The 9807-nt window shown below is 43.0% G+C and overlaps 1 protein-coding gene across 1 annotated transcript; it reads right to left on the reverse strand.

The window, feature by feature from the left end:
* Positions 1-555: 555 nt before the first annotated feature.
* On the reverse strand, positions 556-4313 carry COMMD3 (COMM domain containing 3). The gene is made up of 8 exons (XM_080917955.1): positions 4157-4313; positions 2783-2894; positions 2602-2665; positions 2468-2502; positions 2074-2134; positions 1894-1950; positions 1747-1806; positions 556-891 (listed from the first exon to the last, which is right to left on the reverse strand). The coding sequence occupies exons 1-8, from the start codon at positions 4293-4295 to the stop codon at positions 832-834; spliced, it is 588 nt and encodes a 195-aa protein (XP_080774081.1). The 5' UTR covers positions 4296-4313; the 3' UTR covers positions 556-831.
* Between the last annotated feature and the right edge of the window lie 5494 nt (positions 4314-9807).

The raw sequence follows: 9807 nt of genomic DNA on the forward strand, positions 1-9807 counted from the left end.
CCCCCGCCGGGTCACGTGCTCCCCTCATTCCTTAAGGGCGGCCTGGGAATTAGTGTCGGTGTAGTCGGGCCCGTGGCCGCCCCCTCCCCTGCGCGCCGCGCGCCCAGCCCCCTCCCCTCGCAGCGCGCCGCGGCCGCGACGGAGGCATTTCTCCACAGCGCCACACGCCGCTCTCTCGGCGCGGCCCGCTCGGCCCCGCACGCCGCCCCGCCCCCCACCATGTCTCCCGCTCGCGGCGCACACGTCCGCGGGGCCCGCCGCCGGGGGCGCCCGGCCGCTGTCCCGGCCCCGCCGAACCTGCGCGGTTCAGGCCCGCGGAAACAACAGCGGCGCCCCGCCCGCTGGGGGCCGGGAAGAGGCGCGCGCGGGTAGCAGCCGGCCTGGCTGCGCGCGGGGTCGGGCGGGCGGGGCGCAGGTAACGGGCCGTCGGGACAGCAAGCTCGGCTCCCCGCACACCTTTCCCCGGCTTAACCCGGGCTAAGGCAGGCGTCCCTAAGCCAGCGCTGGTCGGTCGTCATTCACACACAAACTCCAAACAGAAAACCGCCCTTCTTGTGGGAATACCACCTTATTTATTCAGGGTACAATACTTTGAAAGCACTCAAAATAGGATGAAAGATTAAAACTGAAAATTCAAATGCTTAAGAGTTTCCCTCTTAACCATTTCAAGTATAAAAAATGTGTCAAAATTGATGGCTGGCATAACTTCAAAAGGGAGTTCTTTTTTTTCAATTGAAAATGACATTCAGCTCGCAGGAAGGATGGTCCTGAAGGAGACAAGGCGCGCGTCTGGTTTTCCTCTAGGCTCCTGGGGTCATCAGCTTCCCCAAGTTACAACTGCGTCGCTCTTTCCAGGCTTTTTGAAGCATCCTTAAGTTTCCCCACCAAGTCCTAAAAGATGGACAACTCATGTCACAACTTGGAGATACAAGTAAGGAAACACCCAACTTTGAAGCAGCTGCAAGAAGAAAAGTCGGAAGAACACCTAAGGAGTCTAAGGGATTTTAACCGCTGGCAAATCATTCAAAAGAAGCGCTTCTCCTACAGGACCTGTCTTCCAATCAGCTCTTCACGTTCTAATTAAAAGAGAATTTCTAACAGATTTTTTTTTGCAGGCAGAGAATATCTAAATCACGTCTCAACTTCTCTAAGGAAAGCTATTCACACATTTTCTCTTTAAAGTTTCACTAATATTAACTCTGAAGTGACTAGATATCCTTGGAACATTCCATTTCATCCAAATTTTTAGAGATGGTTTTAATTTTATTTAATTGGTAAGAAATTCGTTGTCATATCCATCAATCAACGAAGTTTTAAATTTCTTCACTTTTACACTGATGATATTAACAGTTTTAAGAACTTATGAGTACTTTCTCTTTATAGGGTAATTTAAAACTCTTGCTTAAAGCTTTGGAAGTTGAATTTGTGAGAGGCTTTTTAAAATCCGTGCTCTGACTTCTGCTCAGGTTGACTCAGATGCATGATGAGATGAAGGAAAGTATTCTAATCTGGAGCCTTCAGAAGTTATGTGTAAAGTACAGAAACCAGCAAGTACAGGCTAGGAGATGTTACTGTATTACTTTGAAAGGTGAAGTCCATGTTAAATTTCTGCGTTCCATTCTCCTTTTGCCATTAAAACCTGAACCAACCTTCATTATCTGATGATGGGAAGATTATATTTAAAGGTTTCCATAACAGTTCTCAAACACCCATTGAAAGAAACATTTAAAGATCCTAATACTGTACCTGTAACTGTTCCATGTTGCAACTAAAACTAATCTCTGGGTAGGACTGGGAATCACTGTTCTATGGAAGAAAAAAATTGTTATTTATGTAAAGGAAATTAAAAAATCCTATTACACATATAATTTTTAGACAAAGATCTATACATACCTCTACATTTAAGGTCACCAAATATCCAGGTCGGTACATCTTATGAAGTTGGTTGGTCTTAAAAAAAAAAAAGAAAAAAAAAAAAAGAAACCACAAAACTCTACTTTTTAAGTCTTTAACTTTACCCTAAAAAGAAAAGTTCTTCTAAATCCCCTTAACAGAAGAGCTTGTTATCTTTACCTTTATCTGATACTCCAAGCGCCAAGAAACATCAGTTATATGAGGGAGAGATCTGCCTATACTAAAAGACAATGATAATTTTGTTGTATGCACAGAAAAACCTTCAGTACCTAGTCAATGGTGTTTCTCTCTCAACTGGGCTCATTCCACTGTGAACTTAAAGATTGTTGACCTTTATCTTCAAGTTCAAAAGAGTAAAAGCATCCTACTAAGATTATGTCAGTCTCTCTTTAAGAAAACATTAGCTTAAGTTCAATTGTTTCACTTGCCCCTTGGCCCTTTATGTTGGGTCAGGATCCCACATTTTTTGGCCCTGTTTTGTTTCACACCAACACAGGCCATTCATTACCCACAAGGGAAGAGTACCCAGCTTGACACCTAAGACAGTACCTACCTTCCCAGGAGGATTTCTAGAGAACTCTTATTATTCTGGGGAAAGGGAAAGAAAAGGAAAGAAAACACATTTTTGCAAACAGCAGGAAATAAAGGGGCTACTGATTGTTAATTTAAAAATTTTAAGTAAGTAACCTGATACTCCGTGCAAAACAGTTCTATCCGATCTCGGTCAAATTTACATTCTTCTAAGTAAGTGCTGGGGGTGGGTGGGTGGGGGGAATAAACCAAGGTTTAGTCTGAATCTTTAAAAACTGAAATTACAATCACAAAGATACCACTTAAAAAGAAATGGGTATTTAGATAAAGCCTGTACCTCAGAGTAGACTTGTCAACTCCGTGCTTTCCTGCCTCCAGTATGTAAGTTGCAGCTGCCGCATGACAATGCTTTAAAACCACTGGGTCGATCTGTTTCAAGTCTGGGTGATCTAAAATAAATTAATTGCTAGTGATCACACATTCTTTAGACCCTTGTCCCTAAAAGGAATATTTTAGTTTTGGTAAAACTTCCTTTTTAGAAAAGGTAACGATTCAATTGTCAGTGGATGAGATAAACAAGGTCAACTGCAAAACAATAGAGAGAATACATCAAAAATCTGCTGTCAATCTCTTCTCAATTATCCTCTTATTTCATCTTAATATATATAAAAAAGACCTCAAAGAAAGGAAGTAGTGGTTACTGGTGGACTGAAAGCAAGGGAGAAACTGAAGGTAGTGTACACGGTGTAAATTTAAAAATGAACAACTTTCAAAAGATGACACTTTATAGAGTAATTGGCTCCGTGAACATAAATTCATCAAGGAAGCTTGACAGGAGGGCATACATTAGAATGCACAACAGAAATGTCAAAATCCCATTAATATCTTCAACACACACACACACACACACACACACACACACACACACCTCTGTGATGAACCCAGGGTGGTTACTTTTTTTTTGGTTGGAAGAGCTCCCACTTTCATACTTTTTGTCCAAGTGTCTCATATGAAACTAGAGGGAGGGGGGGACCCAAGGAGTTCTGGAATGTGTTGACAGACTTGAGGAAATTATCTAGAAGTAATTTGTCTTAAAGCACGATCTTAACCCATTATGACAACTGCATTCTGCGACCAGACATTTAAAAAGTCTCTCTTTCTGGTAACCGCTGCAGAACAAACATTATGCGCCCTACTTGAAAGGTCTAGGCGAAGAACCCGGGCTTAGCACACTGAACGCCCGAGCTGGAGTGTTCACAGGATCCGGAGGTGTTTTCTGCCTTGGAAATGTCAGTGCTATTTGACCCGGCCGTTACTCGGAAACAGTCCCCCTCTGGACCCCCTCTAGCCCAGCCGGGGGAGGCTGATTCGCAGGACCTCCCCAGCTGAAGTCCAAGTGTCAAAACAGCCGCAGTCTCCGAGGAGGCTGAAAACCCCACACATTTAGGCCACAAACAAGACTTGAACGCGGCTTTACAAAGGAACAAAGAGACTGGCAGGGAGACCAGGCCAGGAGCGTGGAGTTGGCCGCGTGTAGGTGCCCTGCGGGGACACAGGGGCGCTGAGGGCCCGCTCGGGTCGCCACGGACCGGCCGAGCGCTGGGCGAAGCCCGGGGACTTGCCCGGGCCGGAGCTGTGCCCGAAGGCGCCGAGCTGGCGGCTCGGTCCGGCGTCCCTCCGCCCAGGCCGCGGCGGCGGGCGAGCCGCTTACCTAGCGCGGCCTCGTCCGCCCGGGCGTCCAGCAGGCTCTGGAAAGCCGCCCGGAGGAGAAGCGCGAAGGCGTTGGAGTCAAAGGAACGGGGATCCGCCAGCGTCTGGATGCCTCTCTGCACATACTCGGAGAGCTCCATTGTGAGCGCGCCGTGACCTTCGACACGCGCACCACGTGACTCGGGGCGCGCGCCCAGCTGATCGGGCGCGCGCCCGCCGGTGGGCCGGCTCGGGGAGGTTCGGCGACGGCTCGGGACGGTTCGGGGAGGTTCGGGCGGCGGCTCGGGGAGGTTCGGGAGGGTTCGGGGGAAGCTCGGGCGGCGGCTGGGCCTCTGGCCTCAGCCGCCCTGCGGGCCTCGGGCGGGACGCGGCGGCCTTTCTTCCAGTCTCGGGGCAGCGGGCCTGGGCCGAGGCGACGCGGACGCCCGTTGGAGCGGCTTGGCGCTCACCTGGGGCCGCAGCAGCTCGGTCCCCACCCGGCGTGGTGCCCAGAGGCGCGGGAATCCCGCCGCCGCGAGCGGCCAGAGCTTCGGGACAGCGGGAGACAGTGCGAGTGTTTAACTCGCCAGCCTGACCCGCAGCGCTGCCCTTTTGTGAGGCTGAGGACAGCTTAAATATACCAGTTCTACCTTGTCTTTGTCACTTCAGGGATATGGCAATGGATTTCTGCGTGATGTGCCCGAGACACTGGCATAGAGAGAGCGCGGGAGTGCGCGCGCCCCGAACTTAACAATTGGGAGATTAATAAATTATTCATGAACATATTTGACAGGATTATTAAAATTTTTATATGCTGCTGTGAATGAATACCTTTCGAAAGCACTCTGTCATATAAATTCTGTGCTCCTAAACTCACTACGTTCGTGGCGTTAATTACTCAATAGAGTGTTCTTAAACAAAAACGAGAAGCTTATCTAAAGTACGCTTAGGAATGGCAAGATCTTTAGTATAAATGAATTACTTTTTCAGATACTCATAACTTCAAAGACAAATCCTGTATAAAGTTTAACTTCCTCCTTTTTATTTTAAGAGAACAAGAATAGTTCTTTGTTAAGAAAACCGCGAAGTAAAGCACATTAGGCTTTTTTTTATTATTCTTTAAAAAGTTTGAAAACTAAAAAAGTTGAATAAATTTTTTAAATCCAGTTTTAGAAGGAAGGAGGAAAGGGACATAGAAAAAGAATTGTCTTTTACTCTCCCAGAGCAACGACTGTTTCAACTTGAAAACACTTGTTTTTCCTAAACGTAGGTGCTTATTTGTGGGGGAAAGGCTGTTATTAATGAATAAAGTCACTATGTCTCCTTGGACAGTACCCCACTTCACAGTAACAGGACGCAAATGGAGTGCTTTAGCATCTAACAAGTTGAATAGCGCTGCTCAGCCAAGCTTTCAAAAGCACATGCAGTCTCCTCTTTAGGTGAGAACTCACCACCATGAAAGGCTTAGAAGTCTCCCTAGGGTTTTCATGGAACAAATACCTATTAATTATGTTCCCTTTTTTCCCCCTCTCTACTTCTCTGCTTCCTTTTTAACCCTCCACCCCCCCCCAAGACAGTTGAAAAATTCCAGGATACTTGATTTGCACAGAGAATATTTTACAGTGAAGAACCGTGTACATGTTACTATTAACAACTAAAATATTCTCTTTATTATATATTTTATGACCACTGAGTGTTGCCACTCAAATAGAATTTGAGGTGATATCTCTGATCATAGTTTACTATCAAAAATGAAAAGATGAACGTGTGAGTACCAGCTTTTTGAAGCTGTTTTAAAAGAGAATAGTGAACAAGTGGTAAAGTCTGTGGGAATAACAACCAGGCAGTTCACAGTGCTGGGCCCCCTCATAACCTCACATTACCTATGCCCATGTGACAGTATTTACAGAGCACTTGTCTTTTCTGGCTAAATATATTCCTGGGATAGGCCCAAGTAATGGCTACATTTCTAGCTCTCCCCAAAAATTTAATCCATGATTTTTTTTCATGCTAAAAATTAGATTTTCTTACAATAGGTGCATTTTCCTTTATTCCCTTTGGCGAATATTTCATTTAATGAACATATGCATATTTGACAAGCCCTTGCAAAATATAGAAACTTTTTTGCCACAGTCATAAAATCCACACGTTTTATATTGTTAGAACAACTGAATAACATTCTGAAAGTGAGCAATTAAGTACTTAAACATTTTTTGCTTTTGTGGAAGCCAGTCTTGAAACTTCCACACTAAACTTTACAAACTTTTGCAGACTCAAAGCCAATTGACTGTCTATAGCCTCAAAGGATATTTTAAAAGAAGAGTTTGGGGAGCAGAAAATAACAATATTCAGGCATCTTTCTGTCAGTGATGTGCCTTGTCTTTATTGTTACAGATATTGAAGTATCAGGTACTGATAAGTTTGTTTTACTTTTTAAAAACCCAGAAGTTATTTCAAGAACTGAAAAGTATCCTTTTAAACAAAGCTTTAGAGTTTCTGAGTGCACTGTATCATTTGAGCAGGCTGTTTGTTTTCACACCTTACTGCTGACTGCCACATTGTCATTACAGTGACAGCTGATTAGGACTTCAATATGACCCCCTGTGGTCAGCCTTCACCAATGGCCTTATTGCTGTATTATGCTAGGTTTATGAATTAAAAAGCGTTTTTAGGTGAACAAGTACTTTTTGCTTTTGTGCAAAGGAAGCCAAGAGAAGGACTTTAAAGAGTCTGTGGGACATCTGTGGGCAGGAAATGAAAACAAATAGGCATAAACGCCTGTAAGATATCTAGAAGTTTGAAGAGCATAGTAAAGATGATGTTTGGCTCCTGTCCATCAAACTACCTGCTCATCCTCTAGGGATAGAGAAGATGCCAACACATATCTAAGGCTCCCCATACAAAAGAAACCATTTTGCTTATTACTCCCATATGGTTTATTTGATAATTAACTATAATAAGCTCTTGAAAACTCGATAATAAAAGTAGAATTTATTGTTTTGTTTTTTTAAACCATCCTTACCACAACCAGACTGCTGGAAGGAATATTTAACCAAGTTATACATGATCTTTGGAGAGTTTAGGCCAAAAGCTATTTTAATAAAATTTATATGTTCTATCCATATGCACTGATTTTATTGAGTCTAACTTGGTAAGACACAGTTGGGACTAAGGATTCTAATTGTCAGGTTTGCACCCTCAGGACTATAGAGTTCTAGTGATCTGAGTGTTAAAAGGAGATAGTAAAGATTTTTCTTTCTGAGTTAAACATAAAAGGAAATCTCAACTTCTGAAATGCTCATTGCTACAATAGTTATTTAGATGTATATAAGAATTTTCCCAATGTAGTCTAGCTTAGTTTGTATGTGTGGATTTGAGATCAGAATTCAAATTCTGTTCAATAGAGTCAGACTTACTATGGGAAGGAAAGTGAGGCCTGAGATAGCCCAAAGAAACTAGGACCTGGAGGTGGAACCCCATGATAAAATGTTCTCTGAAACACTCAGAAAAGCCATCATTATGGTTTTACACAAGTATTTTGGGTTTTCTCCTTGAAATTTTAATTTAAGATATTGAAATTAAATACAAAATGGCTCCATTTTCATTTAAATAAGATTTTTCACCATTTCATACCATTTTCTCCTTTTAAATGAATACCTATAAAGTATAAAAACTTCAAAATTGAACAATAAGGAAAGTTAAATAGTTTAGATCCAAGGTTTAAAACGGCCAAATTTATCATGCTGTCAAGAAACTCCTTTTCTTTTAAAGGAAACATCTCAAGGCCTGTCCTGAAGAAAGGACACTAATTTTGTTAAAACTTTGTCAATAGAGAATTCTATAGTCAAGATAGTGAAGAGAAATCTTTGTTATCTCTGAAGCAAAATGTGAGAGCTGCTGTCACTAGACCCTTGTCATGGTTGTGTTAGCTGCTAACGTAGAAACAGGCGACCATAAAATTAAAGGGACATGCATGAACTTAATGCTTGTTTATTTTTCAAAACAGGGTTTCTCTGTGTAATCCTGGCTGCCCTGGACTCACTTTGTAGACCAGGCTGGCCTCAAACTCACAGAAATCTGCCTGCCTCTGCCTCCCAAGTGCTGAGATTAAAGGCATGTACCACCAGGACCGACTGAAAGTTACTTATTTTCAATATCAAGCCATTGTAACTAATCAGTCTAAAAAAAAAGTAATCTTTTAGACAAATTCCCTGCATAAAAAATTAGTAAATAATTTCTTCCCTTCAGGGCTTCAGGGTAACATCAGAATGAAGGTGTCCTAGCATTTGCTTTGCAGCAAAGTAGTTAAATTAGATGAGAATATCTGAGTCACATGTACCAAAGTTACAAGAGAAGAATGAGGAGATATTTTGTGAGAAGGAAACAGGAATGACCAACAGTGATTTGTCAAAGATAAAGGCAGACTTCTAGGAAGAAATGAAAGACCATATTAACATCATCCTGCGAGAAAAGAAATGTGCTAAATTCTGGTTCTTGGAATTTTGCACAGACAGAAAACACTAAAGTGTTTTCAAAGCCATCAAGTAACCTAGGTGACTGCAACTTATCTTAAAAAAAAAAAAAAAAAGATTGTTAAAAAGAAGTTTACCCTTGAAGCAACATTGTATTCTATCACCAGAGAAGTGCTATGACAGTCAGAGGACGGTAGTCATCTAGCCAACTCTATTAAATGAATTAATAGACTACTTAAACAATAGACTACTTGAACATAAGTCCTCAATTACAGGGACCCTCTCTCCCTCACCACCTCCCTCCTTCCTCCCTTCCTCTCCCTCCCTCCCTTCTTCCTCCTCCCTCCTCCCTCCTTCCCCTTCCCTTGCTTTCCCCCTCTCTTTGTTTGAGTTATAAAGATACCACATTCAGAGTCCAATGGCATTGATTTGGTGGCCGTTCAAATGACCCACGGTTTACCTGAAAGAGGGTAAAAGTGAAGCTCAGACATGGGAGACAAGTTCATGCTGACTGATGTTTCAAATTCCTTACCTGTACAGCCTGTCCGATACATTGTTAGGATGTTTTTAAGAAGAGAGAGAAAGGAAGAGCAAGGATGAAAATGAAGTAGGGCAGAAAAGCCTTACCTTTTACCAGGAGAAAAATCAGAGGTTGCTTGTTTATTTCTTTCACAGGTTCAGTTCAAGACTTTCTTAGCTGCACTGGTTCCAACAGGGCACCATGGTAACATCCCAGGTGAACCAGTTGGGCCTCATTTGCCAAGTTCCAGGTGTTCCACCTCTCAACAAAAGCAGGGCTCTGATCCCTCTTCACTTCTAGATTTAGAACTAATTCTAACTATATTTTCTCTGGTCTCAGAAATTGGAATTTTGGTCAGATCTGTGAGTTCCAGCAAACACTTGGCATGTGTACATGCATGCTCGAGAGCAAGCACACACACACACACACACACTTGCACACACACACACATACACACACATACACACACACATACACACACATACACACACATATACACACACATACACACATATATACACACACATACACACACACACATACACACACACACACACAGAGGGAGAGAGAGAGAGAGAGAGAGAGAGAGAGAGAGAGAGAGAGAGAGAGAGAGAGAGAGAGAGAGAGGGAGACTATGTCAGGTAATATAATTGCCTATAGCAATAACTTTTAAAGTTGATA

The sequence above is a fragment of the Micromys minutus genome (assembly GCF_963924665.1).
Source record: "Micromys minutus genome assembly, chromosome: 6".
NCBI lineage: Eukaryota > Metazoa > Chordata > Mammalia > Rodentia > Muridae > Micromys > Micromys minutus.

Excerpts from the sequence above, each read along its gene's own strand:
- COMMD3 (XM_080917955.1), bottom strand. The coding sequence starts at position 4,295 with ATGGAGCTCTCCGAGTATGTGCAGAGAGGCATCCAGACGCTGGCGGAT. Across the intron at positions 2,503-2,601 it reads TGTTTTGCACGGAGTATCAG|AATAATAAGAGTTCTCTAGA; the intron begins GTTACTTACTTA and ends CCCTTTCCCCAG. Across the intron at positions 892-1,746 it reads GCAACATGGAACAGTTACAG|GACTTGGTGGGGAAACTTAA; the intron begins GTACAGTATTAG and ends TCCATCTTTTAG.